This window comes from Gossypium arboreum, chromosome 11 (genome assembly GCF_025698485.1).
Source record: "Gossypium arboreum isolate Shixiya-1 chromosome 11, ASM2569848v2, whole genome shotgun sequence".
Taxonomy (NCBI): domain Eukaryota; kingdom Viridiplantae; phylum Streptophyta; class Magnoliopsida; order Malvales; family Malvaceae; genus Gossypium; species Gossypium arboreum.
The window spans coordinates 18,402,044-18,427,444 of record NC_069080.1 but is presented as its reverse complement, the minus strand read 5'-3'; the positions used below and the strand labels follow the sequence as shown (position 1 = coordinate 18,427,444).

At 33.0% G+C, this 25,401-nt stretch overlaps 2 protein-coding genes and 1 pseudogene across 4 annotated transcripts; 1 reads left to right on the top strand and 2 right to left on the bottom strand.

Moving 5' to 3' along the window:
• The first annotated feature begins 1,263 nt into the window (after positions 1 to 1,263).
• LOC108474051 (uncharacterized) lies at positions 1,264 to 4,337 on the top strand (annotated as a pseudogene). The gene is made up of 8 exons (XR_008274499.1): positions 1,264 to 1,835; positions 1,929 to 2,029; positions 2,115 to 2,196; positions 2,308 to 2,327; positions 2,451 to 2,511; positions 3,283 to 3,362; positions 3,636 to 3,743; positions 3,907 to 4,337. The product of XR_008274499.1 is annotated as an uncharacterized LOC108474051 (transcript).
• On the bottom strand, positions 4,162 to 10,229 carry LOC108474050 (zinc finger protein CONSTANS-LIKE 9-like). 2 transcript variants are annotated; one of them, XM_053021884.1, is made up of 6 exons: positions 9,766 to 10,229; positions 8,229 to 8,954; positions 7,101 to 7,322; positions 6,004 to 6,308; positions 5,188 to 5,368; positions 4,162 to 5,070 (listed from the first exon to the last, which is right to left on the bottom strand). In XM_053021884.1, the coding sequence occupies exons 2-5, from the start codon at positions 8,811 to 8,813 to the stop codon at positions 5,239 to 5,241; spliced, it is 1,242 nt and encodes a 413-aa protein (XP_052877844.1). In that variant the 5' UTR covers positions 8,814 to 8,954; positions 9,766 to 10,229; the 3' UTR covers positions 4,162 to 5,070; positions 5,188 to 5,238. The 2 variants fall into 2 exon arrangements, with proteins under 2 accessions (XP_052877844.1, XP_052877845.1); XM_053021885.1 differs by lacking the exon at positions 9,766 to 10,229 and having other exon boundaries at positions 8,229 to 9,310.
• A 4,657-nt stretch (positions 10,230 to 14,886) lies between these two features.
• Positions 14,887 to 24,634, bottom strand: LOC108474074 (uncharacterized). The gene is made up of 16 exons (XM_017775968.2): positions 24,065 to 24,634; positions 22,678 to 23,372; positions 20,756 to 22,108; positions 20,193 to 20,606; positions 20,029 to 20,100; positions 19,783 to 19,872; positions 19,636 to 19,670; positions 19,434 to 19,521; positions 19,207 to 19,350; positions 18,317 to 18,508; positions 18,151 to 18,230; positions 17,994 to 18,066; positions 17,815 to 17,916; positions 17,393 to 17,498; positions 16,283 to 16,370; positions 14,887 to 15,345 (listed from the first exon to the last, which is right to left on the bottom strand). The coding sequence occupies exons 1-16, from the start codon at positions 24,432 to 24,434 to the stop codon at positions 15,168 to 15,170; spliced, it is 4,080 nt and encodes a 1,359-aa protein (XP_017631457.1). The 5' UTR covers positions 24,435 to 24,634; the 3' UTR covers positions 14,887 to 15,167.
• Positions 24,635 to 25,401: the final 767 nt, after the last annotated feature.

Here is a 25,401-nt window from a genome sequence, read left to right as displayed (position 1 = left end):
CAACTCTTCTTCTTCCAATCCTTTCATCCTTTTATGTTATCACCACTAAGAACAGAACTATTATGGCGATGCCCATGATCTTCCATGTTATCGCTACTTCTTTTGATTTATAGAACCCAAGCTTATGCATAGCTTTGAAAAAGAATTTGAAATTTTGCAAAAAGATTAGATTTTTGTATTTTTTATGAGCAAAAAAATGGCAAACTAACTTGATGAGAAACATTCTAAAGCTGCAGAACCCAACTGGGACTTTATTTCCTAAGCAAATGAGGGATACCCATATAGGAAAGTTCTGATTTTTTTTTTCTTCCTAAATCAACTGGAATTCAACACCAAAAGAAATAAATAAAAAAAATAAAGAGAAATGGAAGAAAATGAGGGAAACCCCATATGAGAAATGGGAATAAAATCTGAAAACCAAAAAGTTCTTAAGCAATGGAGATAAATTTGAAGAGGTGGGTTTTAAAGGGGGAAGGAAAATGTAGATAAAACTTATAAGAGAATTCAAAGAAGGGAATAAGTTATACCACAGAATCTTGAAATAATCAATGGAAAAATATAAATTCTCTTTATTTGCCTTGAAAGACATCAAAATCCACCCATTTTCTTATATTCTTTTTAGGAAAATATAAGTTTCACCCTCTCTCCTTACCATGTCCCCCCAGAAAGTTTCTTGTAGAAATTGCCATCTCTCTCAAAATCGATCCATGCTCTTAAATTAAGGAAAAAAAAAAACTTAATATCCTAAATATTTTTTAAAATTAACATATATGCTTAATTTTGCCTACAAAAAATATAATTCCATGAAAAGCGAAAAAGAAATGTAGAGCGCAAATAAAATAAAAGGGCCGAAACAAAGAACTTAAAAGTTTTTGGCATTTAAGGGTAAAAGAATTGCATTTTTTCTTTTTATTAAAAAAGTAAATTACTTATTATATATTAGATCAAAAATAAATTAGTGATTGTTATTAAAATTTTTATATATTTTTATTGTTAAGTGCTAATATGATTGTTGGAGTAATCAGTAACATTTAATGTATCATATATATATTTCAAGTTGATACGAAAAGATTAATTCAAGTAAAATGAATAAAATTTTGACAAAAACAACATGAGTAATTTTTTCAATAAATAGTAAAATATATGGATTTTATTTTTCTTAAAAGACTAATTCAAACAACCAAAAATTATAATTTTTTATAAAATTAATTTATTCTTTAATTTAATATATAAAAATTAATTTATTTATTTTGAATAAAATATAATAATGGTAATAATAAAGCGAGAAGGAAAATTCATTTAGAAAATAAAAGACTGTTCTGCTTCTGAGTTTTCTCGGTATAATTAGGGTTTAAAAAGGGTTTTTGTAATCTTCTCTTTCTTGTCATCCTTGTTTTTTTTTTTCTGTTCAAAGAAAGAAAGAAGCTGATAATGACAATGGAGGAAGGCAGTTTTACAGCCGGAAAAAGGAAAAGAAATCTGGGTAAAAAGAAAGGTAACAAAGCCAAAAATAAGAAGCTCAAGATGTTGGAGGGTAAAGGAAAAAAGTTTAAAGTAAAAAAATGAGATATCTGTTTGAGAAACGTGCCCGTGACTACAATTCTGATGACGAGGAGGAGGAGGAAAAGGAAGACACAGTGGAGGAGGCAGTTTCTCATGATACCCCGAGAGGGCGCGGCGGAGATCTTTCTTTTGAAGGAAGTGATGATTCAGAAGGAGAAGAACAAGGAGGAGGTGAAATTCAACCTGGGATTATGAGGTTTACGGAAGGTGTCAGAGCATTCAGGTTGGCATTTAAGAACATTATAAAGAGGAATGTGGCTGATGATTCATTGGTAATGCTACTTTCTGAACTTGGGTCTTTTTCATTTCAGATAGAATATTTTGTTTTTTTTTTCCCCAATAATTCTTTTTAAAAATTGTTACAGGGTCCTGTATTATCAGGGATAAGCAACTTGTTGCAAAGAAGTTAACTGAAGAAGAAGCTGAAAGGAAAGTCAAAGGAGAAGCTAAGAAAGAAAAACATTTGGTATTTGCCTTGGAATTTGCTAAATATTTTACAATGACAGCTTGCGTTATGCTTTTTTTTAGGCTATGTGATTTTAATGTTACAGGATGCAGAGAAAGGGCATGTGAAGCCTGCAAATTACTTGGATTCACAGGAAAAGTTTCTAATCGGTATTGCTACAAAAGGAGGTATTGTATTTTTAGACCATATTTTCTTCTAATGTTATACATATAACTTAGTTCATTGCTTATTTCTTCTCATACTAATTATGTTTTTTTATGTGTTGCTGGAAATTTCAGTGGTGAAGTTATTCAATGCTGTAAGTTGTTTTATGGAAGCTAAAATTTCTTTGTTGAAGTATCTTATTTTGTCTTTTAGTCTGATTGATAGTTATTACTATCCAGTCTCTGCGTAATCTTTTGTTGTTTCATATATCATGTAGGTGAATAAAGCACAAAAGGCTCAGAAAGGATTGGACCCTTCGAGGTCTAAAGATGCAAAAGGTATATTTATATCACTACAACTATAATTTTATATTGAACATCTAAAAGCAAATTTTTTAAATTATGGGAAATGTGCAATACCCGGCTGCCATGTAAATCTTGTTCTGTATATTAGGCCTTCTTATGGGCATTTGGCATTTAAATAACTTGGAATGCTTGTTCTTGGCTTCTTGCTTAATTTCTTTCAAGTTATGTCTAACATCTTTATGGCTAGATCAGTGAGAAAAGACATGATATACTATTATCGATTTATCACCAGGCAGTCTTCTCATACATTTGTCACTCAGTGGTTCTCACCTTGAACAGTGAGCCTTTTATATATATATTATATGCATATACATACAAACTGTTGTCACTTTTATCTGATCAGATGGTAGAGACTTTATTCTTTCAAAAGCTTAGATTTGAAATGGTTCTTATTTATTGAAATAAACTTCATCTTTCTCCTGTATCTGCAGCTAGTTCTAAATCTAACGGAATGGTTCTTAGTTATTGGTGCTTATAGAAACTATGTTTGCTGTTTTAAGTTCTATCATGGTGTACAAATGAAAAAATTAAATGGATTTCATAAAATATTTATGCCTTGATACCCTAGATTTAGAGCTGAGTAGTATTTAGGTTCTTTATGCGCGGATGTCAATTTTCATGGTACTTAACGTATGCTACTTTTAAAAGATTATGGAAAACTTTGCTTGCCCCTGGATAACCCTTAAAAGTGTGTTACTTTTAAAGTTCCAGTTTTCTGACTTTGTGGTTCATGCTTCCTGCTAGTGATAAGGAAGCGAAGGAAAGAAGCCTTCTTTTCAGAGCTAGGCAAGACATCATTGCCAGCACGCGATTATTCTAGTAAGGTTGGTTATTTTCTTAAGTATTTTACAAATTCCTTGCATTTGTGCTATATCTCTCCTGATATCCTTTTTTCCTTAGTACTTTTGGATGTTTTTGTGGTCTATCTACGAAACTTTAGCATATATGTGTATCATCTTGTCAATGTTAAGCTACAAAAGAATTATCTAATTAGGCTCATAATTTGCTGGGAACGTCACATTAATTGCCTCTTTATTTGTTATTTGGATTCTGTAGAAACTTTTCTGTAATTGCTTACGCAGCTTTATGACATGCAGGGTAATACATCTTCTGATTCTTTGAATGATGAAGGACCTGCTTGGGCCCCATTGCGTGATAATTACATGCTAACAAATCCTAAGTTGAAGGACTGGGATAAAATGGCGGTAAGAATGCTAATTCTTTTGATTGTTACACAAGTCATGTCCCTCTCTTTCTCTAGTAGACACCATCATTTGATTTACTCGTGAATTTTGAGTGCAGGAAGTGACTGCATGGGTTTACGTCTTCATTTTAGGTAACAAGTTTTTTTCTGCCAATTGTTTACAGGACTCGGCAATAGTTGATGATGTTGGAAGGATGTCTGTAGATAGTGGTTCAGATGATGATTGATGTCCTTTGAGCTTGAGATTAAGTAGTAGTGTTCTTGCAGGCCATAGTATAACAGCTGAACCTGAATTTTTTTTCCCTTTTTCTTTACTTCTTCCCAATTTTGTGTGGTGGTCTATTTATTATTTATAAATGAATTAAACCAAGAGGAATGATTGTTCTCCATACTGCCTTAATTTGCACTCTGATCGTTCATTGCTCCATTGTTGATGCATGAAAGGAAGATATTGGAGCATAGTGAGCCTATGGATTTATTGGTTCTTTTATAGCTGATGATGATGTGTTCATCCTGGTAGTTACTGTAATCAAACCAGATTTCCAATATGTATTTTGTTTTAGTTGTTGAAAATAATTAACGAAATTTTTATACATATCGATGTTATGTCCATGCCCTCTTATAATAATCATTCCTGTGGGTAATATGTCTCTTACAATACATCAACAGGGATAAAAGTGTTATTCGCCATTATTCCTAAGGCTCTATTGCTTGGCATTGTATGATACACCAGATTCTCAGAAGCATTGCCTTTGTTTCATGGTGAAGGGGGTAGATACAAAAAAGAGTAGAAAATGTTTTCTTTTTTTCTTTTTTCTTTTTTCTTTTTTTTGTATAAAAGTTTACACACAATGTCCATCCAAAGTGCAAAGTGATCAAATCCAGTGCTGTACAAATCCAACCATAAAAGAGAACTACAAGTGTATATCCCTTGTCTGACCCAGCGGGCACAATTATTTACTTTTGGCAAACAATTAAAATACTAGACTGAACTTAGAAATAGAATACCTATGCTATACATACATGTCCATCAGAAGTGAAGGAAAAAAAAAGGCGCAAAACTACAGCTGCATGCTTTCTTGCCTATAACTGAGACATTCCAAGGCGCAGTGGTGGCGGTGACAGCAGCAGCTTTTATAGAAGCGCTAACACCGAGAATGAATACGGATGGGTTGAAGAACTGATGAGGTTGAAAGCAGTGGCTTGGGTGGTGGCAAAGGCAGATCTCGGCGAATGATGTCCTGATACAAGAATCTTTCCATTACCGGGCCTCGGGAATTTATTCAAGGCAGTTCTGTATCCAACATCACCTGATAAAACCTGGGGCCCTGAGATACAACCATATATACATATACCCTGTCATATAACTAGTTCAGGAAAGAAAAAAGTACAAGCATCAATTTCTCCATTATTAGGCAAAGAATAATAAATTCTTTCAAACTAACATTCATGTGTTTCTTTCCTTTTTGTAAGCATGGTTAAAAAAATTTGTACTCTCAGCAGCTTCTGCTTTGATTCAACGGATCATAATCATAGGCATCACCAGCTTTGACAAAGCGTCCCTTCACTCGCTTTCTCACATCAGCCCTTGCTTTGCGCGAGGCATATCTCACTCGCTTTTCAAACCTATCATATGCCACAAGGATGAAACTAATAAACATATAAAATTCCTCCAACATGTGGAATGGTTTTTTTATAATCAAAGACTAGCGGTAAAATAAAATGTTGAGACTGACAGTAAAGAGAATATATATCTCATTTCCCAGAGATAAATATACATGGATGTAGCCAACCCACCTTTCCTTGCTAGCGGGCACCGCAATCAAACAAGCTCCTTCAATGACAAGAATAGCAACGAAAACACACAACTTATAGATGATGATACTCAGATACAAGAAAAAATACAAATGTTAAAACGTTACAGGTTTGATATATTTTATTTGGAGACGTGAATCCATTGCTGCATGCCTAAACTGAAACTTAAAGGCCAATAGAGAAAGTCCATAAGAAGAAAAAACTAGGAAGTGCAAGAGAGAACATGAACTCAAGCCATGATAGTATACTTAGTAACCCATGTGGTACATCAATCCATAGAACTAAAAATTCAGACGCAGGAGAGGAATTGAAAGGAAGAACATCTCAAAATCCAGAAATTTTTAATGCAAGAAGCACTAAAACAACAAATGCAACAACCTAATAATTATATCTAAATATAACTAGAAAATATGTACACTTTATATGGGTTAACAGCGTATACTTACTTCCGTGTCTTCTTCTTTTCCTTGTAACGCATGACAGCATCACTTCGAGTTGCTGATGGGATCGAGCTCTCAGTACATGGAGGACACCAGGGAGGCTCTCCCATGAGGAGCATTGATGAAGCCCCACAATCTTGATAATCACCAGCGCTACTCTCTCCAGTAAGGCCAGAAAACGAGAGGCTTGAATGTGCATGCTTTGTCGTAAAATACAGAATTGAATCCGTTTTATTGCTCATCACAGAATCAGCTGATGCCGCATTGCTGCATGCTGGCTGGATTGCATTGACCAGTCCAATGGATGAGCCCTGGACAAGAATATTGTAAGAACATTTTCCAAGTACAACTTGAAATTCTTAGTGCACCATGAATGATTTTGTACAATATGACTCCCTAACGAAGATGAAACAAACATGTAATATCCAAGCAGATTGAAGTGACAATGTTCATAAGCAGATTATTAAAACATACATATTTTACAAGAAAGCCGATCTAATAATAATCAAGAAGGCACTGAAAGATCAAGTACTTGCAAGCTTGAGGAATCCTCAATCTCAGCACCAATAATGCGCTATATAATCGACACTGTCAAAAGAGGAGCATTTTCCTGAAACTGGAAGGAGAAATAAACTTCCTTTTTTATATTGGTTATGTCTGAGAATCAAGATTGTTTTTCTCCAGATACTACTGAAATTTCATCATTATTCAAAATGAAAACACAGCAAATGGAAGGACAATAAACTTCATTTGGATACATTACTCATGTCTGGAAATTAAGGTTATTGATGCTATTGATCCCCCCACCAAAATGAATAATTTCCTTCGAGGAACAGAATGGAAAATCTAGTAGAAATTGTGTAGGATGTACTATAACTACAACTAAACTAACAGTCTGTTCACCAAATTAAAGCTTCTCATGATCGTCAATTTTTTTCTCTATTTTAATCTGACAAGGAATGCTTCCATTTTACACATTAAGAAAAGAAAATAGCTCAAATATGCAATATGTATCACAAGTTCTAATCAAGAACACCATGAAAAAAAATTCATAACATCTAAAAAATTCACCACAAAGCAAGAACAAAAGAAATTGAGATAACCTCAGCAGCCACTGCACCCTGACAGGTGGAATCAGCAGCAGACATGTCTTTTGTCCCAAATAAGCTATCAATTCCACCGTTCTCTAAAAGTTCTTCCGAATGATTGAGAGTTACCCCAAAGAGTTCTTCATAGTTTTCAAGGTTCAAATCAACTTCATCTATGTTGAAGTCATCGTACAGATCATCCTCAGAAAGTCCAGGATACTTTGTTTGAGGACAAAACTGCAAATTAAGTACAAAATTAGCAAAGATTCCCAAAAGGGAATATATTATCTCTACTATGTCAAAAATGAACTTGAACCATCTGATACTAAAATTCTACAAAATTACAAATAATCAATCTTCTTATGATCAGAACAAAATTTTGATGACTTCCAACAAAAACATCAACCAACTTTCCCTGTTTCTTGTGTACATCACTTTCACACTGTCCTTTTCCCTCTCAATTAAAATAAATGTAATACTTCAACAATGTAGATGATGGCATTAGACTAGAAGCAGAAAGAAATTCATATGGGTGAAATCAGAGAGATCTAGATTCCAATTATGAACCCATGGAAGAAAAGGCATAAGATCACAAATATAACTGAGGACCAGGTTAGTGATATAGTAATTCCACTGTGAAGGCCTTCTGAATAGTCATCTGTAATATTACAGTAAAACTTGAGTTGCTTCTGGGCCAAGAAAAAAAAAAAAAAAACTGAATAAAAGTTCAAGTTATACTGTAGGTCTACTGAAAGATCAACATCTTTTACATTTAAATGAAAACTCAATCAAGTTCAACTGGATGGACCTTCAATTTCCATCATAAAATGAAATCAATAAAAGGAAGGAATTGAAATTGGCATACAGTTCTTCCACAGAAGAAACTAATTGGAACAAGAAGTTTTCACTTAAGCTAGTTTGCTGGTCAGAAGGAGTAGCTATAACAGAATACTCGCTGTAAATATGCTTTCAGCACTAAGCACGGACTGCAGAATGCATTTGCAAATTTAGACCCGTTCTTGAAAAGCTTATCATAGTTCTTTAATATTGCCCCAAGAGACTCAGATATCAAGGGCCTGAAAGTACCTCAAGGATAGTGCATCTAAGTTTGTCAAAGACAAATATTCAGAATTCATCATTTACCTTGGGCAGTGATGTATATGTTGATCCGGCTGCCTGATCCAGAAGTTGTGGTGCAGGTCTGTGTTCAGGAATCGAAGTTCTGGTCCAGCCACTTCCCTTATCCACATTGCAGTCATCATTAACCTCAACAACAACAGCAATGTTGTGGCTAATGGTGTTTACTGTAGGGTCCCAGGAAGTATTCTCTATGTTCTCAGAGATGCTCATCAAACCTAATTCCTGCTCACAAGCAGATTCGCCTGCAGAATCTGGTTGTGAAAAAAATGACCATATGGAAGAAAGTTCCCCAGATGATGGGCAACCGGAATAACTATTAATTGTTTGCCTCTTATGTGTTGAATTCGAGGTAGAGGCATCATGACCCATCCAATCACAGTTTTGACAGAGGGAAACCTTTTCTTCAGCACATCTAACAAAAGCAGGCTGTGAATTGCATCTTTCACATAACAATGTTCTCGAATGGCGTTTTGACAGAGCATTAGCAGAATGGACATTTCGATCGCATGACAAACATAAACAAGCAGCATCAGACCGGCAATATACCAGCGAAGGTTGATCACCACAGAAATCACAAATGTAACCCATCTTTCCAATCACACTAGTCCTAACCAAACACTAGAGCTTTTCTCCAAAATTTACAGGATTCTAAGCAAACTATACATCAAGTGGGGCAAGTAGCTTCTCAGATGATCCCGGACTCTGCTATTTCTTCGTTCCCTTCAATAGCTGTCATATAGAGAAGAGTAAAAGATTGTTGTTAGAAGAGATTTCAGTTCATGTTTGATGTAAAAGCAAGCTCAATCAACATCTACTGACTATATGGGGTAGCTTAATTACTTAAAATTTGATCACACAATAGTGATATAGCGAAGGGTTCAAATTCTAGAAGTCACTTTAATCATCCAAGAGTTCACATGATCAGCACTGTTTAAGAGTAAAAGTCGCTAAAAGTCGCTAATTTTCTCTATAATGACAGCCAAAAAGTTAACAGTTCTAAGCATCTAGAAACAAACAGAAAACAATAAATTATACAATAAGAGAATAAGCAAAAGCGAAATACACATAGACACACTCAAAACAGAATTGAGTAGAAGAGAGAAAATTCCTCATTAAATTTTAGTCATCCATGACGACTCAAACAGTCAAAATAAAACAAGTAAAAAAAAAAAAAAAGTGAAACTATTTTTTAATTTTAATAAAAAGGAAAAAGGCAGGGGAGTAAGCTTCCCATGAAAAGCACTACAAGCAAGACTAATTCCATTCCAGAACATGTAAAATTAAAGAATTAGAACTTCAATCTAAAGACTGAACTCCATAATCAAAGCAAAAACCACACAAACAAACAAACAAATTAAGCAAAAAAAAAAAATAAAGGAGATCAATCAACAAACCAATAAACCAATATGTACTAACAAATAAAAAAAAAAAGTGAATCTAAAACCGTAAATGAAATCAAAATGAAGTGAAGGAAAAGAGAAAGACCCAGAAATGAAAATCAAATTAAAAGCTTTAATCTTAAGAGAAATAAGAAATTTACCTTGAGGGGAAAAAAAAAAGATGACAAGATCGGTTACTAGCTCTAATATCGAAATAGGAATTTTATATATTTATATATAAAAAGGAAATTACAACGAGAAACCCCAAAGCAAGGAGCCTTCCAGAATTTCTCTCTGTTTTTTTGCTGCTTTTGCTCTGTATTTTTCCCCTGTTTTGAGCTCTATTTTCAGGTTTTTGCCCTGTTTTATTTAATTATTTATTCCTCTGTTTTGGGTTTATGGAGGTAGGAGATAGAAATTGGTGGGTGTATATGGAAAAAAAAGATGATGACTAAGCTAAAAGTGCAAAGAGAGAGAAAATTAAATATTAGAAAAATATAAATAAAAAGGCAAAATGGGGAAATAAAGCAAAAAGTGGGACCCCATCCTTTTCAATCGTGAAAGAAAAAGTTAGGCCCCCTTTCTTGGTCCCTCCTATCATCAACTTCCATCTCCATTTCTTCTTATGCTTATTTTACTACAACTCTTTTATCTATATATATATATTTTTATAATAAAATGATTATATTTCATTTGTATCCAAAAACATTTAAAATATCATATTAATAAAATTAAAATTTCAAAATAATATATTTATATTTAGTACTTAATTATTATTAATTATAACAAACAATTTTGTAATAAGAATTTAGAAATAGTGATCGGATATTGTTAAATTTTTTTGTCGTGAATGAAGTAGGTTTATTGTTTAGACATGTGTTTAATTTTTTATTAATTTAAATAAATGTTTCCACATACAAACAACACAAATTTTGATTCATTTCTAAGTAAATTAATTACAGGCATGAAAGTGTCAAAATCTCACTTTAACTCAATCAGCTAACATTTGAAAAGCACAAATCATGTCACAATTAATGTAATTTTATACATCAAAAGCCATTTGTTTGTTAGTTGTAGAGACAATCCCATTGTAAGTAGTCGCCTCACTATTCTATTATTTGATAATAACATATTTTTCATCACATTTTCTTCTTCGTGTTCCAATCTTCATTCATCATCATTTCTTTCTAACTCAACACAAAAATCACCTCATTATTCTAAAATTAAATTATACATTTATATGTGTAGTAATATAAAACTTTTATTTAATACATATATATGATAATTAAATATAAAATATATTAAAAATTGAGTACAAAATTTTATAAAAAATAAAGAGATCTTCAAAGTAAATAAAAGCAATTCCTTCTGTTTTTCAAAAACAAATCATATGAATAGCTAAAATTCTCAATTAAAATTAATTTACTGCTAACATATGTTAAAACATTAAAAAAAAACTCCTGCCAAACGTAACATTAATATAAATTTTAACCTTTGATTTGATAACTAGATAAGGCACATATATTTTCAAAACCATCCATACTATTTTCAAAACTAAATAAGTATTCATCGTATTTCTATTAAAAATAAATTATCATAATATTAATTTAATGTTTTATTATTTTTCATATATTTAAATTTATATAAACTTCTATGCTAATAATTTATTTTATATAAATTTTAATGTGATTTTATGTTATTTTTCAATGATATTATGTTATTTTTTACTGATTTTCATGTTTTTCTTCGTGTTCATATCTCTTATGTTATGTAATACAAATTTATATGCAATGTTTATAATGTTAAAATTCATCTTATGCAGAACTTGGTATATGCATGTCTTGGCAATGATATATTTCATATTGTGACATTTTAGAAAGTTTGTCACGATGGTACAAATAAGAGGAATAATTTTAGTTTAATGTTGGGCCTCAATTTTATCTCATATTTACATAATTTTTCATAGGATTTTATTTCATAAAAAAATTGTGTTCACATTATTTTTATGTGTATGAGAAGTATTATAAACACAAATAAAATTTTACACGTTAATGTTTTGTTTTATATAAATCTTATTTACATCGGGCGTATGTTATTAATCTTTGTTTCTCAAATTATTACATATTTTACATAATTTAATATAATAATCCAAATTTTAACTTTTAAATTATTAATTGTAAAATTAAACCACGACATCGGATGGCATAAGAAATAAAATTTAGATCTAAATAGGAAATAAAGTTAAAGTAAGATGGAATTGGATCTTCCACGTGTGCGATATTTTAAATTAGTTTTGGCTTTTGGGGGTGCACTTGGCGGCCTCTAACCTAAAAAGGAGGAACTTTAAGGTATGGAATGGTGTTTGTAATTTTCTTTAAGAAAACCTTAACAACCACACTCAAATATTTTTGACCAATGGAAAAGACACCCCACCCCCTTTATTTGCTTTCTACAAATGTCCTTTTCTACTTGTGGATTAGCCAATTTATTGCTTAATCCAATTAGTCAACAACTCAACAAGTGAAGCCAAAGCAATAATTATAATAATAGTACACTGTTTATTTTTACCTTTAATAATAGTGTCACCTTCATTCCTAGTTTCTCTTTCTATGCTGCTTTATGTTCTTGCCATTTTCTAAAATGTTCTTATTCATTTTAATTATAAATATATTTAATAATATAATTAATTTAAATATTATTTTAAATAAAAAGTGAACTTTACCAAAACAATCTAAACCTAGACAAGAAAATAATAAGATATTAAAATCAAAATCTTATTCCAACTTATCATTAACACTTCTATACTCTTTTATTTCTTTCACTGGCAATTAATTAAAAAATTTATCAATATCTGAAACTGCATAACTTATTATATAATATAATAAATATATTCATTCAAAAACACACATATATATATATATATATATATATATATATATATATATATAACATCAAAGTACAAAAAGCAGTAATTAAAGCTTAATTCGAACTCAATTAATGCAATTCTCCTTCCCTTAATTTGTAAAAGAAAAAATACATTAGTTCAGTTGTGAAAAGTACATAGGTTAAGTTTTTTAAATAAAAGATATAGTATTATTTTGAGAAATTTGATATACAATTGAATATTTACTTAAAATGTAAAATTGAAAAATAAAAAAGGAATATTTAGTTAGGGCAAAGCAAGTCAAAATTTTTAAGCCATGGCATCAATGTGATTTTGGGGGCAGAGAAACAAGTGGCAAAAGAAAGGGGGAATGAGTGTAGAGAAATTTGTTTGGAAAAAGATTTAACGGAGTGGAGAACAGATGCAATTTTAATTGTAATAAAAAGGAAATGTAAATAAATTATAATAAACATAATAATGCAACATTATAAAAATAGATAAATCAAAATATGCATGTTTAATCATTTATTATATTGTCTTTATATATTTATACAAATAAAAAAATTAAAAAAGATCAGGGCAGCACAAATAGTTAACTATTTATTCAGATAAGGCATTTGTCTGTAATTCAGTAATGAGCAAGTTGATGCACACAGAAAAGACAGGTTAGATTTAACCCCACAAAAAGTGCTTCACTTTTTCTTTTTCCATTTTTTATAAAAACCCAAATACCCAAACTGCCCTTCCCTTTCAATGATTAATGATTTTATTAATATAATATAATATTCTAATGTTATACCTACAAAATTCGACATGTCCCACCCTTCCTAAATTTTTCCATATTCCCCCAACAATTACTGTCCAATTTTTCATCAGTAAATAGGGAAATGTTGACTGAACAGCCACCTGCACCTCAGAAGAGGTTTCTCACCTACCCAACCTGAAAATAAAACCCTTTCTTTTCTTTCCCTTTCCCTGAAGAATCTGAAGTTATCCCCCCCAGGGTCTGCTTTTGATTCAAGCTAGTTAACAAGAATCTGAATGGAACCGACTTTTGGCATAGAGATAAGACATCTTGTCCTGAAATTTGATAACCTTTTTCAATTTAATTTTAAAATCTAATATTTTTAAAAAATTATTTTAAATTTAAATTATGTTAAAATTTGATCATATAATATAAGATTATACCACCTTATCAATCAAGAATTAAAATTTTTAAAATTTTAAAAATACCTTAAAATATATATATATATATATATATATTTTTTTTAAAATCAAATGATGATATCACACAAATTCTATGTCATGTTATGTAACCTAACAAAATCTAAATTCAAATATCAAATTAAAAAATATATCCAATTCTAAGACTAATGTATAGCAAAAAAAAAACTAAAGATAAAATCAGAAAAATTTATCAAATTCAAAGATTAAATATAACCTTATTCCTTAAGGGATAAAGCCCCTATATATGTTTAATAGCACCAACCAACTCACCAAGTACTCTCTGCTCCAGTAAATCCCAATGTACTTTTTTCGAGATTCCAATATGAAAATATAAAATAAAATAAAGAGCGAGAGATTATGCCAAAGGAGAATTACAAAAAATGGATTACAAAAATATGGGATTTGTAAATATGATGTTTCAGCATAAAGTGAAGTTTGATTCCCGAAAATAAGTGTGTGAAAGAAACAGCTTATCCTCCTCATCAAACCTAAGACACGTCAGAAAAATCCATTTTTTTGGATAGATTTTCTTTCTCCCTTTTTTATTTTTGAAAGAAAAAATCTGTGTTCAAATACAGATTCCCATTTATCAAAATTTAGAACCTAGAAACCTGGACTGCTAAATCAATGTAACCCCTACACGCGGCAATTAGAAAAATATACACCTATAACTGCAGGATAAATCTGCATACACTATACAATTGAACGTACATCCGAAGCTAAATTTACAATTTCAGACATTTTCGATCTCTGAAAAAACACATTCAACATCCTACAATGGCTTAAGTGGTCCAAAACAGCACGACATTATAAATCAGGTGGTCCTAGTATTTACGATTTCAAACAACAATGATGTACACACTTCAACAACTAAAATTTAATTCTCAGGGGACTTTTCTTTTTCAAAGGAAAGATGAGCTAACCTCGTTAGCAGGGCAGGGCTCTTATTTCTAGTGTGAAAATACACTGTCCAAACTATACAAAATGCCGCACTTCGGTCCACAATGCCGGGATTGAACATCATGATTTATTTCTCGAATGTTAACAAGTTGATTCCTTCACTAGGATTAGGTCTTGGATATCTGTACTTTGTCAGTCCTCAAATCATTAATACTACTACTTGGAATGAACAAAAAACAAAGAGAAAAAATAGGGAAAAAGATAAAAGAGATTAGCCTGCTAAAAGAGTTCATTTTACTTCAAACTCATCGGGTCCAGGTAAACAGGCTACTTTAAGGTGCCCCAGGACAAAGATTTACACAACCACAAAAAATTGTTCCACAAATTTGAGAAAGAAATGTAATCATGACTTACTAAGGATGTCAGGGCAAGTTGTAACATGCAGAATACAATTTACAGAGAAACTTCATGCTTCACACAAGCAAATATTGAAAGGACTCCAAGAAATTGTTGATGTCCCTCCTGTCTTCTTTAAGATGCTAGAAACCCTCATCACCTGCCTGAAGATTGAATCACCTGGGAAACACACCTACAGATCCTTATAATCCTCGAATATCCAGATCTAAGGTTCCCAACTGCTGCTTTAATTTCAGCTGAGAGTGCTAGATTTTCGGTCCCAGTGGCAGAAGTCTGTAACTGATAAGGTAGGATATCTGAAGGATAAACTCCACTGTAAGAAACCAAGAAAAAAGAAAGTATAATTAGCTGACAAATTATAACAAAACATATCTGCCTTGATTCTTGTTGATGCATAATATAATATTTTACAAAGATGAAATAAGATACAACAATAAGCAATCATCATATGTGCACAAAACCAATATTTGTATATTTAGACAATTACAGCATCTGTTGAACATGTAAAGAATCATTATCTGTCACTTATAATACAATCTGTTCCAGAACTGGAAAATTTGATGACCTAAAAGAGCTCAATATTGATGACACTTCCATAGCAAGACCAATAATATAACATTCAATATACAGTAAACAGTCAATCCAAAGTTAAAAAAAACTGAACTCGTACAATAAAATTATCCGACTTTTTGAACTAGAAGTTTTTTTGGAAAATGAAAAGACATTAATTTGAAGTCTACATTAATTATGGAACCAAACCAATCCATAGAAATTAGTATAAAATCAACATAATGAACAAAGCAATTACAAACTATTTGCAACTATCGAAGATCAAAGCTCTGGATACAAATTATACAATAGTTACAAATTAATCCATTCTCATTACGGCATAAATTTCTCAACTACATGAAAAGATCTTACATCCAAACCATGTAATTCAGATATAAGACAAAGAATCAGACTTGCAAAATGCTTATCAATAAAAAGGTTTAAAGGACAGTTTATGCAAGACTTTACCAGTTCAAACACATGCTATCAAGAGTCATCATCCAAACCAGGAAATTCAGATATAAGATAATGCATCAGACATTACCGGTTACAAATTAATCCATTCTCAATAGAGCATAAATTTCTCAACCACATGAAATGATCATACATCCAAACCGGGCAATTCAGAAATAAGATAAATTATCAGCCTTGCAAAATGCTTATCATTGAAAATTTAACAAACAATTTATGAAAGACTTTACCAGTTCAAACAAGTCATGTCAAGAGTCATTGTCACCTTTACACCACTGTCAAAATCAATGAAAGCAAACTGCAAATCCAGCTGCTTAGCTGCAAAGCATAGAGGTGCTATCAAGTTTCAAGCTAAATTTCAACAGATATAAGTGCAAAAGTAGTTCACTCAGCAGAGATTTTACTTTGCCAAGCCATGTATGGCTATGCTCAAGCCCTAATACAACACTACTACAAAATTGAAGTAATTGGATGAGATAGAAGCATTAAAACTTTGGATGGTAATTGCACAAGAGACTCAACCTTGAGTGTGTCCAACTCACTGAAGAAGAAACCTGACCACTATTTGTTTCATGACTGTTATTCCATCCTACCACTAGTAAAAGAAACATCTAGGAATGACGCAGGAGCTTCAAATTAAAAATAAATAAATTTTATTATTTCAGTTTATTTTATTTAAAGGATTAGATATCTTTTTTTGACAGCTAGAATTATAATTACTTGGGAGTTAAGTATAGGATTATTAATTAAACTTTATTTGCAAGGAAGAGTAGAAACTTTGTTTCCAAGTAAATCTCTTATGTATATTCTGTAACAGAATTTACAGCAGCAGACTTTTATTATTATTTCTTTCAATTTCATTAAGAAACCTAGAGGGTTTCTATAACCCTAAGGTTTCTAAAGTTCCATCTTCTTTCCTATTCATTTGTTCAGCCCTAATTCTTTTTAACTGCTACTGTTTTCTTCCCCAATCCACATTAAGGAGCCTAAAATTAATAATTATTTTCCACTCAATAAAAATTAAAACAAAAAAAAAAAGAAGTAAATAAGACAGTTTCAAGGCAGGACAGAACATGCACAGGCTTAAAAGGCAGTATATTTAACAAGAAAAGTGATCTAGTCATCCATCTAAACTATGGTTTCAAGACGAAAAGAACCAAATAGCCAACAACCACCTCGCCTAATTGCAAGAGGCTTGATTCAAACCTTAGCAACCTAATGCCCACCCAGAATATAAAAATAATAAAAAGAAAACGCTAAAATTTTAAATTCTCCGAAGCCATTGACTTAAGGATTTAAACCATGTTGTTACAAATAACATAATGATGGAAAGAAAGTACCTGATGGAGAATTAAAGCTATTTAGTGTCATATTTCTAATCTCTAATTGTGCTATCTGTACTTCCTCAACCACATCAAGCAAATTTCTTAAAAGTGAACAGGTTCTCTGCATAATCAGAACAAATAAAATAAAAACAGTTTCAAACATTGTCTTTATCCTGAAACACTGAAATTTCTGAGATAACAAAGTGCACCAGGAAAATCTCAAGTTCAACAAGCAAAGTCAGAAAAGATAACTGCAAGAAATTACAGTTACTTGCTTGAAACCCAAAAATATGTACTATTATCTTCATTCTAGTACAACCACGAATCAAAACATAAGCAAGGTGTACTTTTCTGATAGAAGTTAAACTGAAATAAGTTGTTTTATTGCAGAAGAGAAAAGCAAGGTACAGGTGAAATTATGAGACAAAAGTACTTACTTGTGTTTCCTGTGCCAAACTTTTGGGGCCAACATACTTCTTTGTTGGTTCATGGTTAAAGACAAAACAAAACGCAAAGCAAGCATCCATGTTTGGGAAGTTCTAATTAACAAATAAAGATAAGTATGAGAAATGAAACGGGGGGGAAATGGCTTCATTTACATGGTTGACTTTGTTACCTTACTGATGTTCATATCATTCAATTTGTTTGCAACAAAAATGCTTGAACCTCGACCAGTATTTAACGTGAGACTGCAAATCAGTACAATGTAAGAATAAACGTGAAACATTTCTGACATATTAGTCTTTGAAAGAGAAAAATACAATAACAAAAACCTCTGACTGATAAACCCATGGTAGTTGAGAACAATATTGTGATGGCCATTCCTGTTCTGCAAATCACCAACCTCCCACAACTGAAGAAATAACAAGAAGTCATGCCTCTTGTCATATAAATTAATTTCCGTGACTTAAGGAGAAAAACAGCAAGAGCTCAACATACTTGAATATCCTGGCGTATAAATCTGCAACAAGTTCTCTTCTTTAGATGATCGTTGACCAATTCAATAGTGCCAGAAGAACTCTGTTCTCCTTTTATCTTGCAGTAAATGTGAAAAGACTTGGTTAAATTTTTTATTTTCTTTTCCAGAGCTTCAACTTCACGCTTCATCGTGATAACTTTACCACCGGCTCCCTGTCATGAGACAAAGAAACTTAACATAGAATCCACAAAGCTAACCAAATATCCACCACCCACATCTTTTAAACCAATATAAGAGGCACTGTGTTGTTCAACTGTAAAAGACAGCATTTTAAGAGAGAGCATGAATCATAATAACTGAGAATGCTGATTTTGGTATAGTTCATAGAATGCAAATAGAAGCATTCAGTGCAACAGATTTAAGAGTTCTTCACATATTCCCTTAGGTATGCTTCAAGCTAAATGTTAGTGGTATTTTACAATATAGAAAACCAATGCCCTTAAAACATAAAAATATTCTTTTATTTTTTTGGAAAAATTACATGACATGTATATACACGCTTAGCGTGCAAATATTGTTACTCAAATTTAAGGCATACAGAATTAATCATAAGAAAAACATAGATATCATAATCCTAAGTCATAGAACTTTTAAGAAAATGTAAAGCCAAAATCTTCCAAGATAATAACTCTAATTTAAGCAAATTCTTATCCTCTCAAATGTCTTTGAAAGAAATCAAAATACAATTTTAAAATGAAAACTGAGTGCCATACAAATCCAATCCCGTATGGATTTGATTTAAAAAGGATGAAAACACATAGTAAAATAAAGCAGATGAAGGCCAGCAGAAGCCTTTATAGCAGCAAAGGGCATAACAAATAGATCCATATCTTAAAACTGATGAGGGTACCTCAAGGTTGTCCAGGAATGTAACTGAACATGAATTATCGCCAAGTTTAGTGTCCTTTTCAGCAGAAACAGAATGATGTTTGGCACAATTTAACTTCAACATTTGAGACTCCTGAACTCCGGTTCTTAGTAACTCTACCTGTTTCTGAAATGAGAAATATATCAAGTAATAGAGAGTAGGCATTTAAGATAAATGAAGAAAAAACAAACAGAAAGGAAAGCAAATACCAGCATTCTTTCACGCTTAACATGCATCAACTGCATTTTAGCCTTTCCATATACTATTCTATAGAGCAATTGTCTTGTTTCAGCTACCCTGCAAGGCCATCATTTCAGCAACTTTACCACTTGTAATGCTAAACCAATTCCAGAAACCAATATTAGCGACATTTGTGATATGCCCGTGATAAAAATCACAGAGGGGAACAACCTTTTATGTAGAATATTGCAGGATTCATTGTATGCCTGCTGATGGCAACAAAAAAGAGTGGTATCAGCAATATGATAGTGTAATTTGGTTAGAGTAAGAGGAAGCAATGAGTATCCCTGCAAAAACTAAGTTTCCAATTTTACTTACTGAGCAAAGCTGGGATTGGATTTCAGAACAAAGCAACTCTAATATATTAACCTTCTGCTGATGAAGCAATTTATCTTCCAACATGTTTATCTGCACATTCAGGTTACTGAGGCCATGCATGTATGCATAGAGAAGAGGAAACTTTTACATGGGAATTTAGGTTATGAAAGATGTCATCAAAATCTATAACCCATTTAGAAAACTGTTTAAATGGATGCAGTAAATTTAGAAAAGCAGGATACGTACCATTTTTATATTTAGTTTATCGAAACATGGAGACAGTAGCTGATTTGTATCTGCTGATAGTTTGAGAGAAATCTGCAATACAAGCTCTATATGTCAAATTCAAAAGGAAGGGTAAAAAGAAAATGTTGCTATTATATCAGCAAACCTAGAACTGCAACACATACATCAGCCTGATTCATCAATATCTTGACACCTTCAATCCTTTCATTTTCTATGTTACTTCCATAAGAATATTCTGATGTGTGGTCCATATTTTTCTCTCCAACTTTACAAAATTTCAGACCATGCTGCATTTGGATATTATTATCTGAATGTTGCACATCTACACAAGCTACTTCTTCACTAGTCCTTTTTCTTTTTGAAATGTTCTGGATGTCTTGGACAGGACTTGGATTAGATCTTCGAAGACAGTCATCAATCCTGTGTACATTTGGACTGCAGTTAAGAGATACCACATCTTTTGCAACAGAGAGTTGCATATTGTCACCATGTAATGCATTATGCATTTCTTTCTTGCAGGGGCTTAGGCTTGGATCTTTTGAAGTGGGACTCCGAGTTTGCTTCTTTCTAAAGGGACTCTGAGCAATCATTGCACCAGAGGTTAAATGTCAGCCATAGTATCAATTAAGGGCCAGTATTGACAAAAAAAAAAAAAAAAAGAAAGAAGAGAAAGATCTGATTGCAGTTCTGACAGACACCAAGAGAAGATATAGAAAAAGATATAAACCTTTTGAGGTGACCTCTCATTTTTCCTTGCATGTGCATCTGGGGAAGCATAAACAGAAGCTTTCATCTGTTCCTCAACAAAGTGTTCACTGGACTGGGTTCTTTCAACTGCAGTCTGGGCATTTTTCCCTGGGCCTCCTGACTGCAACTTCCTGATAGGCCCCTCAGGGAAGTTCATTGAGGTTGAGAAAGTATTCTGCAAATCAAATCCATTACTTTCTCTTTCATCCACCACTTTTACTGCAGAAGTGTTTATTAAACAGTCAACAAGCGGTGCACTTGGTGGTGTTCTGTTTTCAGCTTTTGCAGTTAAATTGTTACTGCTAGGAACGGTTTCTACCGAGTTGCACTCTTGTCTAGAAATAATGGCAATATTATCCTCATTGTGAAGCTTTAAACTGCCAAACAGACTATCTTTATGCCCCGTTGGTGATGACAACTTCTCAGTTAACCTATTCACTAGAGGAGAAACAAGCTTATAAAGTGTATCAGTATCTCTCTTATCTTTGCTGATTTCACGTGCAATATCCTTTGGCGAGGAATTAAAAGTGGAAGCTACTAGCGCAGCATCTGCGGAATCTACTGGTGTCAACGAATGATTCGTCGCTTTCTTTCCTGACTGAGTGAACTTAGAAGGTGAAGTAATTTTGGCCATTATTTCAGTAGATTTGTCATTATATTCATCTTTTGCAAGTCCTGTGGTCTCTCCATCTTGGCTCAAACTACTAATGTTTTTTGGAGTTCCAAGACCACTGCAATCTTTCTCCCCCTGCTTCAGACCAACACCAGACAACTTCTCCTCTCTATTATTAGTGAAGGCATTTTCCTGTTGGCACTGAAAATCCTCATTCATTTCCTCCATGATTGTGTTGAATGACAAAGCTCTAGAAGAAAGTGAATCTGATAATCCAAGTTTTGACTTTGGACCTCCATCACTGAAAGCAGAAGTACAGGAAGAAGGCTCTGGAATTTTTAACTCAGAATTACTTTTCAGAATGGAAGCCACAGTCCCACCTTCATTTATACTTCCCTTGCTCAAAACAGAACCTGATTGCTTTGGTGAAGGAGTAACAAATAGCATACGTCTGGGTGAATTAGTAGTATCCAGAAGAATTTGTTGTCTTTTAGCAGATAATGAATGTATGGACCCCGCTAATGGAGATCCATGCAGCTGAGGAAAATTTTCTTTCAGCCTATCAATAGTTGGCAGCTGATTTCCATTTTCAAAATGTCTGACCACCTCTAACTGAAAAGCTTCACTGCTCTGGTTCACTGGAGTACCATTAGTGATAGCAATGGACTCCAAATTTAACACACGTGTTACAGACTGAACTTCAGAATTCTCATTGTCTCCCTGAAATTGAAACAACTAAAATTAGAGCAAATCCATGCCTTAGTTCCTCCTGAAGAAAATGGAGATAATTACTAAACTGCAATTAAGTATATAAATGTCATTAACCATCTCCACATGCAGGCATCTACAGAGGAAAAATATGAAATTGTCTCGGTGAAAACTAGAATAGTAACTCTTCTTGAGTTGACAAGTGCAATATAGTTGCATCTATGACATGTCATCATGATGAAACATGGATTTCTAAAAAGAACAGAACCACATCCCAGATTTCAAGAAAAAGAAAATGACAACTCTGCAGATGTTAGGATCCAAAAGAAGAACAGTATAAATGAGAACTGCTAGAATCCCATGGTGCTACAACAACCCATATTAATCTACTTACTGAAATTATCAAATTTAATATTAAAAATAAAACAACCAAAATCCTGAGAAAACAATCCGAAGTACCATTAGATTGATAGGAGAACATACTTTGTTCCCGGATATTATCAAATTAAATTATTAAGAACAAATTACCAAAACACAGATAACAGCAATCTAGGTAGCACCAAGTTGATAGAATAACGCACTTTGTTCAGCTGCTTAGGAGTTTGATGATCAACAAAATCATCAGCAACTGGACTATCCTTTGAGTTCGACGAGCAGTCACGCAAAATTTTAGCTGCAAGAGTGGTTGTTGTATCACTCGTTGCCTCAACCAGTGAGTTATGAGCAATAGAAGTGCCGTTACCCGAAATATCATTATTATTACGGGTGCAGAGCTCTGAATCCCCAAAATGCAAGGGTTCCATGCAGTCATTACCATTACCATGAGATACAGCACTTGTTAATAATTTTGGCCTAGCAGAATCAGAAGCAGAGATGGCATTAAATTCACTGCCTTCAGCCAAGAGTGCTTCTAATGCAGGAGAGAGCCTCCCATAATCATACCGATGCATGCTTTCTCCAACAAGACTCATGTCATTGGAATCTCTATTAATAGGTACAGCCAATGGAGACTTTAGTTTCCCCACTTTTGTTAACACCATAAAACTCTCCAGATCAGAAGATGTTCTAGCTTGGAAAGGAGTCTTTTCTTCAGATGGAAGAGGAACTCCCGTTGAAGTATTGAAATCTCCTGATTCTGATCGTGCAATGCTGCGAAAATGCATCGAAAATGCTGTCGAATCCATTGTGATATCATGGTTATCATCTGAAGCTGCAGAATCAGATAACCTTCCAGGTCGAATAAAGTTTGCAGACACGGGTCCAAAAAAATTATCTTCTGCAAACCATGGAAATTGCCACCATTAACCATTCTAATTATTAGCTTAAATCATTGGATTTTTCTTATAAATAGAACATAAAGAATTTTCAGTAATAAAATATTAATTAGGCTCCATTTTATGATGCTTTTGCTACTTGCTTGTTTTTGCTTTTTTGGGTAATTGATACAAAGTAAATGAAAGAAGTAAAAAGCAGCAGCACAATTTATTTAAAATGAGGAAATAATTGAAAATGTAACACCGAGTATAACATAATTTGTCCATATAGAAGTAAAATCCAGTACTTTTTCATCTAAAGCAATTGCATATTTTCTCATAATCTTTCAAAATATTTCTTTGCTTTTGTACTGAAACACACTTTTTGCTCCTTCACTTAGGCAAACAGCATAAGCACCAACGAAATTCATAGAAATTGCTAAAAAGAAAATTCACAATTCATATCTAATAAAAGATGGACAAAACATTAAAACATAACTCATCTTCAAACATAATTTTTGCATCTAAAAGCAAAATGGAGCATTTCACTATTCACCAAAAACTATTAACTTCTACCTACTAAAGACATAAAACCATGTGATTTAATATCGAAGTCACAATTTATGCATTTTGCTTTCCATACCATTCCTGAAAACTCTAAATTTTGTTAAACTAAAAAATGCTTACAAAAATTAACAATGCAGCCCAAACTGACCATCATTGGAGGTAGCAGATCCAACTGTGCTACTTCCACCAGGAGATGGCGTGTCTATCGGCCTCAAGAACGACTTCCTAGCACTCATAACGTCGTCGTTGTCATCCTCGTCGTCGCCACCACTGGTGGAGTCTTCACTATCCACCAAATCCCTAAAGAGATCCGTTACTTCCTTTTCCGGTTCAGAGGCCTGCTTCGGAGTAGAGTCTGGCGGGGTCTCGTAGTCATCATCGCGCTTGAAGATGTGGATTGAGGTGATCTCTCGGTCGGCGAAGCTAACGCGCCGCGACCGCTTCTTCCTGAACGCGATGCTTCCTTCGTCCGTTCCCTGCGTATCGCATGGTGGTTCGTCGGGGAATTTGGAGGCCATTCTTGCTAAGAAGCGAGATGGGAGATTGGGAATTAGGGTTCAGAAATTGAAGTGCATTTTGGTTTTCTGGTGTTTCAGTGGCTTTGTGCGGGAAATGTCGCGTTGGAAATGGGACTTTTGAATTTGCATTTTGCAGGCAGCTCATTCTTTATTTTTCGTACATAATTTTTTTTTATTCTTTTTTGAAGCATTCGTACATTACTTTTTAAGTTCTAAAACATTAAGATAAAAAATAAAATAAAGCAATACTAAAAAGTAGGCTTAAATGTTAAAAATTACTTTGGTAAAAATAAGGAAAAATATATCAGCGGTTATAAAATTTTCATTAAAATAATATTTCAGTTAATAAATTTTTAAAAGTGATAAATTAATTACTAATGTTTACGAAAAGTGACAAATTAATCGTTTAAGTCTATTTTTTGTTACAAACGTAACAGACAGCTGATGTGGCCTATTAAAGTGCCACGTTGGCCATGATCAGATGTCCATATCAAATCCTTTTATCAATTTATAAGGATTATTAGCTAAATAGAAGAATCCTAGCCTAAAGAAGAAGAAGAAGAAGAAATGAACATAGCCATTATGATTATAGTATGCTATTGTGGAAACCTAGCCAATTTAAAGACTTTTTGGTCTAATGACAATCCAGGTAGGAGGTTTTTTTGGTGCAAGAAGTATGGGAGTGGGTTTCAAAATGCATGTTGTTTTTTTTGCCTGGTTTGATCCACCATTAAGACTCATTCAAGAATTATGTTATTGCGTGTTTCGAAAAGTTAGGACAATGGAAGATACAAGAAAGAGGGAGAGAAAAATATGGTTAATGGTGTTGTTATTTGTAATTTTGTTATAGTTGTTGAAATGAAAAACTAGTTTATGGTTTTTTCTAGATCAATGGTTGGAGGGACATTGGTGGAGGTAGTGTTAAATGTAAAAATAGGTTTAGAGTGTGAGTTAAATGCATTATTAT